The sequence below is a fragment of the Budorcas taxicolor genome, chromosome 13 (assembly GCF_023091745.1).
Source record: "Budorcas taxicolor isolate Tak-1 chromosome 13, Takin1.1, whole genome shotgun sequence".
Taxonomy (NCBI): domain Eukaryota; kingdom Metazoa; phylum Chordata; class Mammalia; order Artiodactyla; family Bovidae; genus Budorcas; species Budorcas taxicolor.
In genome coordinates this window covers 78584499-78603781 of record NC_068922.1, presented here as the reverse complement: position 1 = coordinate 78603781, position 19283 = coordinate 78584499, and the positions used below count along the sequence as shown (strand labels likewise).

Below are 19283 nucleotides of genomic sequence, written 5' to 3'. Positions count from 1 at the left end.
AGTTAAATCCAATCCATACAGGCAATACCTATACCTAGGGTGGTGATAAGAAGTATAACTAAGTGAATTTGAATTTGGAAGAGAAACTGTCACTTTAGAAACAACTTTTGTCTAATTTCAAATAATCAAATATCTAAGTGATAATTCTGGATGGGTATCATGTATAACCTCTTACATTCTCCGAATTTAACCACATTTTAAATGCCCTAACCCTAAGCTGGGCCGTCAGCAGTTAAAGTGAGGAGTCCTAATCACCGAAATTCTAGGTGTTGAGTTTTTAAAAGTTAAGAAAGCTAGGATCTTGTTATAAAGTAGCAATTTCCTCCCTTTTCATTTTAGCAATCTTCTCCCTTTTCATTTTCTATTTTGGGTGCTTGCTAAATACTTGTTGGGTGACTTTTCACGTATTTTTGCAAACAAGAAAGCAGCCTTTATACAAGTCTATCTTTATTTGTAAAAAATAATATACAACTAAAGCTAATTTGATTTTTAAAATCAAAGTTCATTTAGTGATAATGTACATTTTATAATAAAATTGTAGTAAAATACTGACATTTGATAGTTTAAACAAAGTATCATTCATGTAAAAATCATGTTGCATGTAAAATTTAATTAGAAAATTCATAGTTCACAAAAGTACATATATTTTGTTGATAGCTCATGAGGACATTATCATAAACTTAAGATACAGAACAAAATTCACAGTTAGCTTGACATTTAGTACTATAAAATTTTAAGGTGAATCCACTGATATTTTGTTAATAAGGTACACTTGAAACAATTCAGACTACCAATGAATTGACATTTTATTGTATAACCAAGATCTATTGGTTTTACAATATGTCTAGTAATCAATTACTTCACCAATAATTTAAATGAGAGATCCAGTTGAAAAGACCACTGACATATACTTCTGGCAGGACAATTAAAATAAAAAGCACTAGCAGCTTTGATTTCCATTTTCATGAATACATACAAGACAGATCTGTATTTTTACAGTTAAAAGTTGTTCAAAAAGTCAAGCCCTGAAGTATTTCTTCCCCTAAGAGAACAGTTCTGATGTTAAAACTTTGTTAAAAAAAAAAAAAAGAAAGAGAGGTAGTAAGTGAAAGTATTTTTACTTAAAATGTTGAACCCCTGCACCACCTGTAATATAAATGAAATGTAACCTCTACTTACTAACATTTTGCCATTCAAGAGTTAAAATTGGTAAAACTCAACAGAATGTTAAACCTGGAATGCCATTAAAAAATAGTGGTTAAATAAGTGGAAGAATTTCTATGAATTCAACAAAAAGTACACTGTGTTACATAACATTGTGCAGTTAATAGTTTAGTGATAATATGTTTGGTGGTACAATGTGAACAAAATACGCTGAAGTATTCTGAGTCAAGTGATCTTCATTTAATCACCTTCTCTTCATATACTTTTACCACAGAGAGAAAATATCCTTCAAAACGGAGTCATTCAATTCTTCATTGTTTTAATAGCACACAATTGTTATAAGGTATCCATTCTAGCCCTACCATAAAATTAGTCAATAAATAACTCTGAGAGCAACATCATCCGTGAGCCACAGGGAGCTCAAGTAGCTCCTACTATTCTTAGCCTTTATATACAAGCTACGGTAGTGCCTGCGCATCTCATACAACGAAACCAGGCAAGGAACAAAGTTAGCAGCCTCACTCTTACCTTGTTCTAAGTGGATGCATCAGAAAGTAATAAATAGCCTCCTAACATTAATCGAGACACACTCTACCTGTCAAAGGTGAATACTACATGCTTTCCGTAACGTGAAGGCAGTGTTCCTGCAAACCTCACTAAGGAAAACCCAAAATGTTCATATAAAAAGTGCACAAGGATGTCCTGTGTATAAAAATCTGTTTGGGTGTGTTTTTTTTAATGAAAATCATTCACGCTACTCGAACACATTAAAAGGGTATAAAAGCAGACCAACAAAACACACAAACTTAAGAAAGGAAGGGTTCCCCACGAGAGTCGGAATGAGGACAAGACATGGGAGAGCCTCCCACATCAGCAGGGGCGATGGAACTGCCGTTCACGACATTTAAGGGATGCCTGAATGGAATGAGTTTGTAAATGTGGAAGTTACAGGAGGGCCAAACGCAGATCTGAACGATTGCTAAGAGTTTCTTAATTCAGGAACACTGCTTCAGTGCTTTCTAAGTGGAAGCAGCCCCTAAAAAACAGTTGGTTTGATTTCTTAGAAATTGGGTGGGGGGGAGCATTTGGAAAAACTGTTACAATTAGCAACAGAAGAACAACATTTAAAAAGTCAAAATATAATAGGGGGCATATAGGAGCCAAGGTCCCCAAAGTACTGAATTGATAGACTTCTTCACATTAGAAATTAAAAAATATAGTTAAGGGAAAAATTAACCAGGCTCTGCACAGCAGGTTAAATATGCAACCACTTCAAACGGAAACGATCCAGTCCTTACGGTGTTTAGTTCTGGGAAACGTGCTCCAACACCCAGTTCTCTATAGGCAAAATAGCAGAAGCACGTCATTTCAGCAGCAAAGGCCCCTTTGTTTTAGACTTGAATTTACCTCTAACCCACTGAAGTTTATATGAATTATCAAACTACTATTTCAATAACATTTTAAGCTTGCGAGATATATATGATTTTTTCATGCCTATCCCAGATCACTTGTTCAGAGGTATATAACGCTTGCAACTAGCCAAATTTACAGAGTCTCCGCGGCATCCTCCTTCAGAAGACATTCAAGCCGTGACGGTCTCATAGTGTGATGACTGTTCCATCTTCCTCTAAGAGTTTCTGGTCTGGAGCACGCGTTTCGAACTCCGTGTGGGCGCCACCTGCTACCGGTGGTAAGCTCACTTCGTTGGCAGGGATGAAACCGTTCTGCCCAGATTCGAAACTGAGCTCTACCTGTGAGAGCGACTGCAGGCTCTCGGCGCTGGGTGCCGCCCTGGGGATCTGCCGCGGCTCCCCGCTGTCCTCGATGACGATGTCCTCCTCCTCGTCGCTGTCGTCCTCCCCCGGCTCCAGGCTGGCCTCCGGCGGCGGCGCGCAGCTGGGGAGGCTGGTGTCGGTCGACTGGCCGGAGCTGCCCGAAGTCCGACTGTTGCGGACGACGTTGTTCCTCTGGTTGGCCGGCCGCACCGTGATGATGAGGTTGCGGCTGTTGGCAATCATCATGTCGGTGACCTGGTCGAGGCTCTTCCCGGAGACTTCAATGCCGTTCACCTCCAGGACTTCGTCATTGACAGCCAGCAGCCCCGTGCTCTGAGCCAGGCCCCCCGGCACGAGTCTGGAGATGAAGATGCCCGGGACCTTCTCCAGGCCGTGCGGGGTCACCCGGACGCTGGCCCCGTCCCGGATGTAGAAGCCCAGCGGTTTCTCTGTGCCGTACTTGTAGAGACGCACCCGGCGGTGCGTTTCCGGGAGAATGTCCACGTCGATGATGGAAGACACAGGTCGGAAGTCCTGGGGCAGGCTGATGACGATGTGCGGCTTTTTTCTGTGGTTGTCGGGCCGCAGCACGTTGGTTAGAACATTCTTCTTCTTGATTAGCGTGTCTGTACCAAAGGCACTGTAGTCTGCTTCTTCTGTTCAAACAAATAAAATAATTATAGGAATGCTATGAAAATACACGTTTATCTATGGTGGAATCTGTACAGAAAGGGCAACTCAAAACATACTTGGTACAGAAACAAAACTCGTTAAATATTAGCCCGTTTCTATCAGATAAAAAACGGAGTGCAGTAGGAAGACATGCTGTGCCAGGAAAAACCACTAGGGGGCCCTCTCAAGTATTCCCCGTGAAATTACCAAAAGTTGAGGTTAGATTTTATGAAGCTCAAGGATTTTATGAAACATTAAATACGGCACATGAAATTCTGATAAGCCTCACACACACGTTCTCACACCATTTATAACAAGTTATCTGCACTGTATTTTCCCTACATTTGTTCAAAACCCTCCAATTTGCATGTTTATATTTGACTTAATGACATGAAATTGGACACTTTTGAAGCTCAAATACCTGTTTTAGAGGTTGGGCAGACCGTACAGGCAGATCTCTTTTTATGGTGCCTCACAGATAATTCTTTTTTTTTTTAAACAAACTGAAGGTCTGTGGCAACCCTGCATCGAGCAAGTCTATCAAAGCCATCTTTTCAACAGCACTTGTTCATTTCGTGTCTCTGGGTCACAGCTGGTTCACTCCTGCGGTATTTCAAACTTGTGATTGTTCATGTCACTATCACAAAAAGATGATGACTCACTGTGGGCTCAGGTTACATTTTTTTCTTTTAAGCAAAAAGGTATTTTAAAATGAAGTTCTTTTTCTTAGACATAATGCACTTATTTGTGCCAACATTCATGTGACTCACTCTATTGAGATAATCGCTTTATTGAACCCACAATATATCCAAGGTCCGCCTGTAATTTAGTGTAATGGATATTAACACATAAAATCACAATGAAATTAAACGAACGTGTATCAAACACAGAATTCTGGTCTTCTGCAAGTACATTCTCCCTCAGTTTTCTGGGCAAGTTTGTAATCTTTAATTTTCCCACTTTTCACAGAGGCTGAGCTGAGACAGACACAACAGGTAGGGGGAGGGTTCTGGCAAAGCTGAGAGCACCTGTCCCGTTAACGGTGTGGCTTCTCTTGCTCCAGGCAGCTTCTCTTCAAGGACTGTGGGAATCTGTGTGGCTAGTCCAGCTTGTCAGAGAGTCTTGTATTTTTAGGTTTAAAAAAATCTTCCCATTTTAAAATGCTGCACCCAATTAAATAACTACAATAACCTGTTTAAGCAAAGTAACACCTGGGAGTGGGGAGTGACTTATTCTTCAGGTCAGCTACTGATTATTTCTGATGTCAAATAGGGAGAACAGGGCATTAAAACGTGATCTTACAGCGCACAGCGGGAGGTCGACAGCCTACAAGCCACACACCTCATCAGAGGATGAGGAAACGGCATTAACAGCAGTCACAGAAGGTGAAACCACGTTTCAAAAATAGGGTGAGGATGAACTAAAAAGAATCTCCAAGGATTAAAAACATTAATAAGAATTAAAAAAGACAAAAGTACCCCCACCACCCCAAGAACTAAAGTCCTAGTCTCAACCAACACTACAGAGCGACAGGAACGTCACCAGCCTGTGTCTGCAACACGGCTTCCACCTCCAGTTTCTCGTCCCCTGACTCTCAGCCTCCTTATTGATGACTACATTAGCTTCACTTCATAGGAAGTTAAGGGTACAAACAGGAGTAAAAGTTGGAGAAGACTCTTGAGAGTCCCTTGGACTGCAAGGAGATTTAACCAGTCCATCCTAAAGGAAATCAGTCCTGAACATTCACTGGAAGGACTGATGCTGAAGCTGAAAGTCCAATACTTTGGCCACCTGATGCGAAGAGCTGACTCATTTGAAAAGACCCTGATGCTGGGAAAGACTGAAGGCAGGAGGAGAAGGGGATGACAGAGGATGAGATGGTTAGATGGCATCACCGACGATGGACGTTGAGTTTGAGTAAACTCCGGGAGTTTGGTGATGGACAGGGAGGCCTGGCGTGCTGCAGTCCATGGGATCACAAAGAGTCGGACACAACTGATCCACTGAACTGAAGGGTACAAAATACGTTACAGGCAGAAGACTGGCCCAGTTTTCTTACTAGACCAGCAGTGCGCACGTCCACGTCATACAGGGAATGCTAAGTGAACACTGTGTGTCAGAGCCTGGAGAACTTCAGCGATGTTTCCTCAGGGTGCCTGAACACTCCTCAGAAGCTAGTTTCAGAGAAATGTACAAGACCAGGGGTACCTAATTTGGGGGCACTTTTACCACCCAGGGATAATTTTGCTTCATTTATGGAGAAAGTACTTACACTGTGTTCTTACAAAGACAGAAATTTATTTATAATTTGGCTTGGGAAATAAATCCACTGACAAAACAATCTTTGGGGCAAAATGTGGCCAAAAATCTTTCAACAATCTTCTCCTGTATTCATTCAGAACTGTATGTGTCATTTTATAATCAATTAAGAATGCTCACACAATTTTTACGTGGGAAATTTTGGACAATACAAACAGAGAACAAAACCAAGTTGCCTACATACCTACTCATGGGAAACCTGACCAAGAGACCCCCCCCAATCTGCATGATTTGGCATAGCCTCCAGACTCTGTTTGAATGCTCTCTGCTAAACTCTCAAAAGCAATATGCCCCAGTACAAAGGCACCTTTGTTCCCCCATCTAGCTAATCAGTTTCCAGCCACTGGGAAAAGAAATATTTGGCGGAAAGCCAGGGTGCAGGGTGTCGGTTTAAAGTGTAAAGGTGAACTCGCACAGGGCCCAGGGCTGCCGCTCCACCTGAGCACGTCTGTCAAAGCACAAAACTCGGAATGGGGCCGAGGGTTGGAAACCTGGCTCACGGCAACCTTTCACTTGCATAAACCCAGGCTGACGCAACAGCGCGTGATACCGGCTCGTGCAGCAACGCCTCACCTATCCCGAGCCTGACAAGCTCAGCTCACCGAGATGGATGAGGACCTCCACCTGGAATGCCGCCGAACAGCCAGGCTGGATGTCTCACTTCCTTACACACATAAAGCTCCTGTTGCTTTAGTCACCGAGAGAGAGCCCTGTAGGCCTCCCTCTGAGCCTCTTAGTATTTAAACATTAATCCCCAAACCCCTGGTTACCTCATTCCTCAGCTCAAAGTCATGACTCAGGACTGAGGGTCCACGAGTGAGTGGCAGGCGCAGACACAGAAATAGAAGCCCACAGCGAGTATGAGGCAAACCTCACGACGAACGAAGTATTTCTGCAAATCCCAGAAACGTCCCTGCACAGTTAACAAAACAGTGACCATTCCTGGGAGAGTCATCAAGAAAGTTTAAGACCACGATCTGTTTCAGGTTCTGCTGGAAGACATGCAAGAATTAAATACTTTGGGGAACTCTTCTAGTCAAGGGGTGGACAACCTTTTTCTGTAAAGAGTTGTACCATAAATATTTCAGGGTCCTGTAAGTCACACGATCTCTGTTGTAAAAGCAGCTGCAGGCAATACAGAAGGGAGTGAGCATGGGCGTTTCCATGAAAACTATTACAAGCCAGCAAGCCCAAGTTTGCCAACGTTTGTTCTCATCCAAAATGGTTAAAATGAAATAGATGTGGCAGCTTTTTAAAAGGATTAAATATCACTCAAAGCAGTATTCAAGTTCTGCAGATCCCTTCAGTTTCTAATATAAGAAAACTCAACCACCAGCTACTTAAGAAGCACCTACTGCTGCGTGGCCAAGCCTTGTGCTCTGTGCCACAGATCCAACACAAACTGCGCGGAGGCACTTGGCTTTCCAGGTGTTCACAGACTAACAGAGACGGCAATTAACTGAGAACCGGAAACCATTAGGATTACAGAGGTGCCAAGAGCTGTGAAGTACCCTGGGTTGAGGGAGCCTGTCAGTGGGTGTACAAGGGCACTGCCAGCCTTGCTCAGGGAAGTGAAGCTTATGCTGAGACTGGAAAAGAAACAGCAGCTCACCGGGTAGGAGGGAGGGGAGCAGGGAGGAGCTAGAGCCAAGTCAGCAGACAGGGCCCTGCAGACAGACACCAGCCCCCCGGGGAAGTGGGGAGGGTTCCGGACTTCAGCCTAAGGCCAAAGGGAAGAAACCCCAAGGATTTTCTGGCTGCGAGCTGGAGAAGGGACCTGCAGGGCAAGGTAGGAGGCTACTTCGGGCGATTCAGGATAGCGCCTGGCCTGGAGCAGAGGCAATGGGGATGGGGAGATAAGCCTCAAAAATAATTAGAGCACAGTTTCAATAGGCTTGGTGACGGGCTGATTGAAAAAAAAAAAAAAAAAGTATGTGTCAAAGGTGACAGCCAGGTTTCTGACATAAGCAACTGGTGTCATACTGTGAGATGTTTCTCTGCAGTTTCTTTTTATTTAATTTTATTTCTTTTGTTAAACTATTTTTTTTACAACTATTAAAATGTATTTTCCTTAGGTCCCTGGTGGCTCAGAGGTTAAAGCATCTGCCTGCAATGTGGGAGACCTGGGTTCGATCTCTGGGTTGGGAAGATTCCCCTGGAGAAGGAAATGGCAACCCACTCCAGTATTCTTGCCTGGAGAATCCCATGGACGGAGGAACCTGGTGGGCTACAGTCCACAGGGTCACAAAGAGTCGGACACAACTGAGCGACTTCACTTTACTAGGCCATTTCTGAATTAAACCCAACTCATTAAAAGATAACCTTAAAATACATCTCCCAAGTCACATCTACTACACGGCAGAGTTCTAAGAGATGGCTGAAGGGCCACCCGGTTCCAGGTATCTGGGCCATAAGACAGACGAGGCTTAAAAGCAGGACCAGAAGTGTCCCTAACATGCTCCTTTGACAAAACCTGCAGTACACATGTGTTTGTCTGATGGCATACAAAAACAGTCGGCGGCAATGTGGCAAGAAGCTGTGGTGTAGGTATCCTGATCGGATCTGGCGAGGAGTCCATGCGTGTCAGCGGGGCTCAGACCTGGCTGATCATCAGGATGAGCTGGGAGGCTTTGGAGAAAACACACATTTCCCTGGCCATCCTCTAAACCTACAGGGATGACCTGAGTACTTTTACTGTATTTTTTTTTTTAATTTTTTTGCTGGAATACAGTTGTTTTTCTTTTAAAGGTGTAACCTTTAAATATTGTCTAAGATTGTTTTCCATACAACAACCACCTGTACAAGAGAAGGAAAACTCTTTTTCCCTCAAATAAATGAGGAAATTCTAAACTCCAACAGGGCGAAGGGGGAGGGCAAAAGACCTGGGAATCCTCTCTGAAAATAACTTTTAAGATATCAGGTTTTTCTGTTTTGATCCTTGCTTCTACGATAACAGCCCTAGAAACAGTGCCTAGGGTTTTCCCCTCTAACGATAAATGGCTGTAAAACACAAAACTTTTCAAGATATGCAATAATGTGGCCTCCAAAATCATGCTATGAAGTTCAAAGAAACCTTATTTGATAGAGTGTACCAGATTTTAACAGGTCACATGGTTTCAAATTTTAAAATTGTTTTTCTATCTGTCTTTTTGTGCCATAGCAAGTGCAACCCACTGCCCTGCTGATTCCTAAACTGGAAGCCGCAGACCAGAAAAACAGAAAACATGTTATCATTAAGCAATAAAATGTAACTATACTTAATATCATGTTTTGTATTAGTTTCCTGAATTTAATGTTCATTAAAGATTACGTAGAATCAGCGTTCTACTCAAGCATCTGTCCAGCTTTGTTTAAAAGAAAAAAAGTATCGCCACGAACTGCAGGGCCCTGCATAACTCTGTAAGACCACAAACACGTTAACGCTGCCTAAGTCAGGTGATTCCAGGTCTCCAGGGGGCAATCTGGTAAATGTGGGGCGGTGGGGGCCCCAGCTGGGGTGGTCGGAGGAGGCCCCTCTGAGACAGTCACCCGCACTGAGGCCCGAGGGCAAGGAGGCAGCCTCGGGCTGAGCTGCAGGAACAGCGTTCCTTACAGAAGGAAGAGCACGTGCAGAAGCACGGAGGCGGCGGCCAGCCCACCCAGGCTGGTGGACAGTCCGGGGGGTGGCGGCAATCCAGCCAGCGGGGCTGCCGTGGTTCTGGAGAGAAGGATGGGGGAAGGGGAGGCTGTGGGCCCAGATCAGGACGGTTCTTGCTCTGCGGGCGATGGCAGCCACTGGAAGGTTTTAAGTGGGAACGAATCGCCTGACTGACTCTGCAATTTTGCTTAAGTCATATTTGTATTAAAAACAAAAATCAGCTGCTGAACACACCACCTTTTCCTAAATCAAATTCTAAGCTATGAATCCTACTGGACATTTCCCTCTGCTGCACAGAAAACTTTCTCTTCACTGTGTTTACTTCCCAAGTCCCTTTTTGAAGAAGGGACTAGCAGAAGATAACCACCCTTCAAAGAGGCTGGGATAAATCCTATGAGTGTTACAATGCCAGTAACATAAACATGTGATCGTATAATCCACAGCCTATAATCTTTTTAACAAAGGGGATAATCCAACAAGTTTGTCAGATGGCAGTAGTTTAAAAATAGTCTTTCTACATTTAAATACACTTCCAAATAGCAACTAAATTTGTAATGAAAATTACAACCGCTAACAAGGAAGGCCCTTTATTCAACAATAATGGCTTAAATTATTCTGTTTAAACTGACGAGTCCACTCACGTCTTGTCTTCACTGGCGTCCTCTTCTCCAACATTCTATGCATAGCTTTCTAATAACCAGCCCTGGTCTTCGTCTCTGCTAGCTTTTCTGTATACTCCCAAAAATTTCAACTATCGCCTTCTGCAGACTTTCAACTCTTTGCCCATTTCTGATTTTGTGCGTGACAAGGCTGAAACTCACCAGCCAGATAAGCTTTCTTTCTGGCCTAAGAGGAAAAGAGTTTTCCTTCTGACTCAGTCTCTCTTCCAAACTGTGCCTGTTTTATGGCCCTGTCCCAGCAATCAGGCTCGGGTCCAACAAGCTATCTTCTGCTGGACGACTCCTCAGCTCTCTGACATCTGGTGAGGAGCGTGGTGCCTCTCAAGTCCTCCCCTCTGTCTACCTCACCTCGTCTCCTGCTGGGGTGGAAGCGGGCAGCGTCTCTCAGCTGCCTGCTCCTCACTCAGACTCATCCTCAACAGCCCACGCGTCTTCCCGAAGTAACATCCTAGCTGTACCAGGCTCCTGTCACTTACTGAGGAAACCCATCTCAGGGGTTTCTGGGAAAACGAATTTGTGTGATTCTAACTATTTTGTAAATAGTCAAGTGGTACAGACCTAAGTTACCCTACCTACCCTCGGAGGTCTCTTTTGTTGGTGGACTTGAGTTCCTCCAAACCCAGAAGCAAAGATACACAATCAGCGGAATTTCAGAGCCCTGGGAGTGGTCCAAAGCTTATCAACTGGTTTGAAATAAAGTTTCGCCTTCAAGGGTAATCTCAGCCCACTCTCTGACTGCTTGCTGGGTCGGCTTACAAGCACAGTCAGGCTTTAATCATCCCACCAGTGCTGGGCCGGAGGCTGTCATGCTGCCTTTCCAAACCTCCTCATTTTCCAAAGACAAAGGAAGCAGGGGCATGCATGGCACCCATCTATAGGCAGACACAGAGACACACACGGAAGAGGCCACAAAGGCAAAAAAAAATTTTTTTAGGACTTTTAAAAGTCAAAATACGTTGCAGTGCTTGCCATATACAGTGGTTATTTAAAACTTTCCTCTGCAAGACCAATTATCAATGTTTACATTCCTCCAAAATGATGACTTACTAATTTTCAGATAATTAACTAATTGTATTTTCTGTGAGAAACACCTTAGAGGAAAGCCAACAGTTAGAGGAGGCCTAGTACACGCCAAGGCTCTGCACTGAGCTCAGTTAAACCCCCAGCAATGCTATGAGATGGCACGTTCCTCCTGTAAAGACACTGCAACCAGGAAGCACTGAGCTCAGTTAAACCCCCAGCAATGCCATGAGATGGCATGTTCCTCCTGTAGATAAAGACACTGCAACCTGGAAAAGTAAATAGCTTTCCGTCAAGTACCTAGTAAGTAGTAAACACAGTATTTCAAAGTTGTGACTCTTTGTGGCCCCATGAATTGCAGCCCTCCAGGCTCCTCTGTGCATGGGATTTTCCAGGCAAGAATACTGGAGTGGGTTGCCATTTCCTCCTCCAGGGGATCTTCCCGACCCAGGGATCCAACTCATGTCTGTTGCATCGGCAGGTGGGTTCTTTACCACCAGAGTCACCTTATGTACGTATACGTAAGTCGCTCAGTTGTGTCCGACTCTCTGCGACCCCATGGACTGCAGCCTGCCAGGCTCCTCTGTCCATGGGATTCTCCAGGCAAGAATACTGGAGTGGGCTGCCATTTCCTTCTGCAGAGGATCTTCCCAACCCAGGGATCGAACCCAGGTCTCCCGAGTTGTAGGCAGATGCTTTTACCTTCTGAGCCACCAGGGAAGTCGAGAATTTTTCTCTGACTCCAAAGCCACACTCTTCCTACCACATCTTTCTGAATGGACAAAATCACATTCAACGTGAAGATTCAGTATATTCCTAATTTCCATTATGAAAAAGAATCTAAAGGTTTACAAAGTAATCACAACTTTCTAAAGTGCACTTAATTAAGTGTAAAGATGTTAATAAACCAATAATATCACAGATGTCTTAACTCACTTGTTAATTTGGTAATAAGATTCACATAAAATGTCTAATTCCTTAAATTTGTGGCAAACTCTGTATATCCTATCAATGACGAAAATTAACAACTTCTAATTCTCAAACAACTTCTCTGGATGTTGGTACTTACCCTTTTTCTGTATAAAGATCCTAAGCAGTGGGTTGGCCGTTGAAACAGCTTTGTGATAATTGTCGTCATTATTTATAGGTAGTAAATCGCCATGGATGTCTGCATAGCCTACTAAAACGTCAACATTGGGTATTTTATGAACATGTTGCAGTAATCCATAAAACTCCTCAAACTTTCCAGGTTTTGATCTTTCCAGTGAAAACCGGCGAAATTCAGCTCCAAACTACAAACAAACATATTAATTTAAAAACAGGATCCAATCTTACAATGCATGACATAGAAAAATTCACAGATACGAGTCTCCTTTAATAAAGAAGACAGTTTCAACCACACAGTCGAAACCTCACTGAAAGTGAAAGTTGCTCAGTCATGTCTGACTCTTTGCGACCCCACGGACTATACAGTCCATGGAACTCTCCAGGCCAGAATACTGGAGTGGGTAGCCTTTCCCTTCTCCAGGGGATCTTCCCAACCCAGGGATCGAACCCAGGTCTCCAGCACTGCAGGTGGGTTTGTTACCAGCTGAGCCACCAGGGAAGCCCCTAGAAACCTCATTATCTGGAGATAAAATGGCCTAGGGGAGACACAGAAATGTGCCTGCTCACTGCTGTATCTCTGAAGGGCATCCCCTTCAAGAGATGCAGGTTCGACTTAATCCCCAGGGTACCCAGGCCCCACTGGGGACCGTCCTGCAGAGTGACTCAGCTCAAACAAACCCTGTGTGGAGTCCGGATCCTGACAACAGTCTTCCCTCCTCACTCAGGCCATGGGGTAACAGAGATGAGCCTAAGTCTTTATTTTGACTGTCAGCAAAAAGCATCTAGGTTTCCTCCCCAATAAGAGGAGTAACAACTTCATAGGAAGTGGCAGGAATTAACTGCAGCACAAGCAAGCAGGACTTTGAACTTCTTGGCATCAAGGCACCATATGGATGGAGGCATATTATAGAAGAAATGAGTCTAAAGATAGGAAGTGTCTTCCATATGTTAATCTTAAAAAAAAAGGGCAGTTTTATTAATACATTAAATATATGTTGTGCAACTATCCAATTAATGCAAAAGTGTTTATGTGCTTGGCACAGTGCTAGGCCCTAGAGAATGAAAGGCTCGGGCCTGCACCCGAGCTCAGCAATTAGTGGGTAAAGAGAATAATTATATGAGCGGTATTAAGGAACCACACAAACAGGGAGGACGGCACTTCCATCATACCCAGCATTTATCTTCACAATTCTGATACTCACATCTGCTTCCCTACTCTAGAATCCAAACGCCACATGATTTCGGTGGTTCTTATCTGACACGAAGGACTGGCTTCATCCAGTCCATAATAAACAGGATCTGTGACCTACTATGGAACCAGCATAGCATTTCCTCAAATGTGGAAACCTAAGAAAGATTCATCAGCCTTCCTCAAAAAGTGCCCCAGTCACACACGTTTGGGAAATGCTATATAACTATAATCATGCTCTTGGGAATCACTGGGGAGACCAGTTATTAAAGGTGAGGTGAAGCCCTGGGGTTGATTAAAACAGAAAAAATTTTCAAAACAAACTGTGTGCCAAATGTATTTGACCACTGAATTCCTTTTTCCTCTAAGTATCTATTATTGGATAGTAACACTAGCTGTACTACCAACAAGGCCTTAAACATCATGCAGGCAAAGTCCCTACTGGAATTATTTGGTTACAAATGTGTCCGTTCACGTCCCCAAGGGTCCCGTGGGCTCCCTGGATTCACCGCTTTTGTTATGGCAAGTTTATCTGCCTTGCTTATACCCACACTATTTGCTAGTTTTCAATTAAAATGAAAACTCACTGAAACCACCTCTTACTTGTAATAAATTAAAAGTTTCCGAAACACATTCCTCAAACGTAAACACTAACATTTGTCAAGAAAATAAGGTGACTCACACCTAAAGCGCTCAAAAAGTTTAGTCACACCTTCACGTTTCAAAGTAAATAAAAACTGAGGAACACCCTTCATATCAGAGTCAGTCTTATGATGTTATCAAAAGTCATAGTTTCTCCTCCATTTTCTTTATTCTGGTATCGCAACATCCCAGTGCATTCTGATTCATCCCCAGGTTTTATTACTTCCCCTGGTGAATGGGAGTAACAGCTAATAATTGAATATTTTAGGGCTGCAATGTTTTTGCTAAAGCTTGTGGATAAAAATTCTTTGCTCGACACTTTTTTTTTCCTCTTGCTTAAATGCTATGATAAAAACAATGGGAAATTGTAAGGCTTCACAGTAGATGTGCCCTTTTGCAAAGTTAGCAGAAAAAAAAAGAGAAATTGTTATGATTCTTGCAACACAACAACAGGATTAAGAGAACTTTTTACTACGTGAAAAAAAAATACAAAAATAGAGATAAAATTAGGACTCAATCAACAACTATTAAAGCTTTTTTTTAGCCTGGTCTAGTTTGGCCTGGTCATGGGGATGGACACCCATCACCCAGCATTCTTAGGTACAACACTCTAGAAATGTAAACCTGATTTTAGTATTGGTTCCCCATGAATAATAACCAGGAAATGTACAGCTCAATGACTATTCCAGGTCTTTGACATCTAAGACTGTTGAAGGACATCTCCTTGATTATTAATAGCTCTCTCAACTCTATAGATACAGGAAGATAAATGTTACCAGAAAGTTACTGTAAAGAAAAGTCACATGGTAACTGGTATCACAACTTAACTATACTTATATTTGCATGATCCATTACTTTATTTGTACCATTTTCTCCTTCCATGAGCAAAGATATGACGTTGACAACTTGCTTTTTATGAGGAAGAAAAAGAAATCCTGAAATGTGGATCTGCATACCACAAAGGTGGGGTCACAACCTCTTCGTCATCAACTTTGTAAAAAGCTGTAATATTACCACCAAAGCAGTGAAAATGGACATACTGTTTCATCTATCTGTCCAAATATTGTTTAAATGGTGAAGATGTCAAGTGCTTTTCTTTAACCCCTTAAAAATAAATGTACAGTTAAAACACAAGGTGTCAGAGATGCGCTGGAAACTGTACTTCCCCGTGCCTACTGATCAGCAGCTAGAATGAGTGGGACCCTTGATTCTGTTTAAGAGCTATGGTTCACCAGAAGAGCAGGCCAAATATATAATGGGTAGTGTGGGAAAGATTCACAAACCAGTTGACAGAAGAGAAGCATGGAAAGCCTGAAATTCTAGTCCCTACACGCTCGAGGTTTCCTAATCTGAAAGACAAATTACCATTTGACTATTTAATCAGAGCACCTAGAATCCCTACTCATTTTTTCCTATGATAAAAAGTTAAAGACTTGCTACCAAGATTAGGACCACGAACTGAATTTTAAGATTACGCAATATCGTGTTTTTCTTTTCTTAACCTCAACTCCCACAAACCCAAACTAGATTTATAACAAATGCTGTGAGAAGGTTCAACCATTGGCCACAGAACCACTACTACCACTATATGCTAGAGGAAAAACTCTCTATATATTTTGTTATCTTAACTCTTAGTTCAAGCATGTCACTTCAATTCGCCATGGCAATTCCATGGAGGACACAGGAGACAGTGTATTTCTGAACCTGCTATATTTCTGTTCTTATTAAGCAGAAGGGTTTTTGAAATTAGTACCTACTGTGATACCAGTTAAGTTGAAAATGATGTTTTAAAATGTTAAAAATGAATGCAGATCTCAGTTATGGCAACTTACAGGACTCGCTTATCAACTCCAGATAATAAAAACCCTTCTACCCCAGAGAGTCTTCCTTACTCTACTTCACTGAAAATCACTCCTTGATTTTGCGTTCTCCCTTCTACCCCATCCCTGTAATCTTATATTCAGTAAGGTTTCATTATTTTTGAAGTTAATACGCTTTTCCTTTTCTCCTACTCTTCCCTGTGTCTGGATCTTTCCCGCTCTTATTTTAAACGTTCACGGGGCTCAGCTCCGTGTGCTCTCTTTAGTATTCCAGAAGGCCTAAAACTTATCTTGTAAAAAGGGCTTTAAGGTTTTGTCATAAAAAGCAGAGCTTGTTGAAGTCAAAACCTTTCTGAGCCCCTGTCTTCTCCGAGAATCAGACTAGATTACCTAAGTCCCTTCTGGCTCTTCAATTCATGAAATGCTTGCTTGAGAATGTTCTTGGGGCTGCCGATCGTCTTCAAATTCCAGCTCTAAACCTCCCTTAGAAAGCATTCCCTCACTAATCCCGATACACTGTCCTGCTCAGGGAGCCTTGCAATTTAGGAATTCAGAGAATACCCACACGTTGTCATCGGCAGATGGGCATACCGTTGGTCAAGAGGGAAAAAACACTTGACCTGAAAGAGTAGCAGGATGGAATGAGAAGGGCATCCAAACTCACAACTGTGAAGTGCCACTCACCCGAAAGGTGACTGTTCATTTTACAAGATTCAATGCATACCAAAGTTCGTGTTCGAAAAATCCCTACAGGAAGCAAAAGCTAACTTTTACATTTGGGTGACTACGGATGTTTCAAACACTCTTTACTCACATGCCAGAAGGCAGAATTCCTCCAAACCTTTCGTACCACGCTGCGCTCGCTCAAATGCCTCCCCCCCCCCCCCCCCATCCTCGGGTATGCCTTGGGCCTGACTCCCATCCTTGAAGGGGAATGATTTCTCACGGCAGGGGACTAAGCGCCCGGCGGGGCTCCTGCCTTACCTGCGGGCGGGAGCGGACCCAAGGCCCCCCCCATCCTCGGCAAGTTCATTCCCCACAGTCTCCAGCCCCCAAGTCCCCCCAGCGCGCCCCCGGCGGCCCCATACACCCGGCCAGCCCCTGGGGGGCCCAGGCCCGGTCACTGCGGCCCCCCGCCCCCGGGGTCCCCCAGCTTGCCCGGGCCCGCGCACCTTGCTCTTCACCTCCATGGTGCCCAGGCAGCCGCTGCCCGCCCCGTGCCGGTGGCCGCGGTTCATCCTGAGGCCGGGCCCGCGGCGGCCTCCCCCAGCCGGGCCGCCCCTCGGGGGCGCGCGGGGCGAGTGCGCGGCCGGCGGGCTCGGGACGCCGCGGCGGCGGCGGCGGCCCGGGCTCCTCCTCACAGGCACCTGCAGAGGGGCGGCCGCGGCTCGCGTCTCCGCGCCAGGCCCCGCTCGGCTGGCTCCTCACGCCGCAGGACCGAGGGTCGGACTGGCGGCGCGGCGGGCGGGGACGCGGAGCCCGCCCTCCCGGCCTCGGCGGCGGCCGCGACGGCGGAGGCGGCGGAGGGGGCGGAGCGGCGGGGAGACGCGCCGCAGCCTCGCTCTCGGCTGCCGGCCCCGCGCGCGCGCGCTCCCTCACCTCGGGCCGGGCGGCCGCCGCGGCGCGTGCGCGCGCTCACCTGCAGCCTCCGCCGAAGCCTCGGCAGCCCCCGCTCCGCCCCCACCCAATGGGAAGCGCGCACCTGCGCCCGCGGCGCCAACCAATCGGTACCCGCCTCGCCCCGCGCGTGGGCGGGGCCTCCTGCTCGAAAAGCCCGCCTGCCGCCGTTCGATTGGTCCCACGCGGCGAGGGAGGGGTGGGATCACCTGAAGCCCGGAGGGGCCCTCCGGACCCCGCAGGCGAGCTCCAAAGCGCATGCGCGGGTCCTGGAGTTTCCGCCCAGCGAAGGCCGGCCGGAAGCGCGAGCGCACCTGGAGACGCGCTGGGATGGGTGGGCCTTTAGCGCACGCGCGGGCGCGCGCCTGGTTGCTCTGTACCCGGCTGGAGCTCGCGCTCCGCCGGGGCGTGGGGCACGCTTCCCGGCTAGTTGCTGGGCGCTGCGGGGCTGCAGGCTTTCTGCACCCCCTTCCACTTTGGGATGCTGCAGCCTCCAACAACGCCCCTCCGTCACCCATTTGCGTCCTTTAGTCGTCTGGCTGCAACTCGGATTGCAAAATTCCAGTTTTCCCGCCTCTGTAACAGTAACTGGAGAAAAATCGCAGGGCTCTACTGGCTCAATGTCGTTGGTAGAGACTTTCTGCAGTCCAGTCAGGTCCCGTGGGGTCGAGTAGGCGCTGGGAGGGCGGGGAAATGGGCAAAGGCCGGGGATGGCTCCTCGAAGGTCCGTACTTCTAGATCGGCCCTCCAGGGATTCCCCGCCCCCCTTGTCTTTTAAATTTATGTTTAACCTTTGAGGATCTTCCTCTCCCTCCAGCCATTTCTGGGCTATTCACTGTGTCCACCAGTGACAGCCGCCAGATTGTGTTTGTCTGTCCCTCCAGTGGAATGACCAAGCTATGTTCTTGATAACAGAAGACTGAATCCTTCTCTTTAAATGCTCAGAGCCGAGTTTCTCCTCTCAGGGATCCTTTGCAGCACTGGCAGTGCTGGGGTGGTGAGGAGGAGAACCCCAGAGCCCCCCACCCACCTGCAGAGGGGCTCATCACAGAGTTGTAGAACTCTCCTGTGAGCTGGACCTGGGCCTGCGGGGGGCAGTTCTAACCTGAAATGGCCAAGAACAGCTGGCTAGGGTGCTGCATTCGGCCGGAGCGCCCTGGGCCTTCCTCGCCCCGTCCCTGCCTTCATCGGTCCTCACACAGGCACCCCTCCTTCCCAGCCCTTTTGTCAAGTTCCAGGTTCCCCATGTATTTTGGAGAAGGACAGCTCTGAAAGGCAGCGACCCCTCTGTTTTCCTCACTGTGACTTCGAGTAGTAGCATCTGCCTGAGTGCTCGCAGGTACTCAGCTCTGTCTCTGCGGGGTGCTGGAGCTGGGGAGGATGGCTTCTCCATATTTACATAGCCCCACCTGAGTTCAAAGGTGGGCTTCTCATCTTCCCCCTCTGAAGGGTTCAGTTCGCCAAGTATTTGTGGGGGAATTTAAAATTGTTCTGGCCATTTTGGGTGGAAGTCCAGAGGGAAGGGGCACCATCCCAAGCTGAATCATTGTAAAATCTGCCTTCTCGACCTCCTGTTCAAAAGCACCTGCTGTGTGACTCAGGCTAAACTGGAAATGAAGTGTGGTGCTGTGATGGGGCAGC

The 19283-nt window shown here is 45.8% G+C and overlaps 1 protein-coding gene across 1 annotated transcript; it reads right to left on the bottom strand.

Annotated features, from left to right (window-relative positions):
* Positions 1-2762: 2762 nt before the first annotated feature.
* Positions 2763-17263, bottom strand: PARD6B (par-6 family cell polarity regulator beta). The gene is made up of 3 exons (XM_052651216.1): positions 17198-17263; positions 12337-12559; positions 2763-3595 (listed from the first exon to the last, which is right to left on the bottom strand). The coding sequence occupies exons 1-3, from the start codon at positions 17261-17263 to the stop codon at positions 2763-2765; spliced, it is 1122 nt and encodes a 373-aa protein (XP_052507176.1).
* Positions 17264-19283: the final 2020 nt, after the last annotated feature.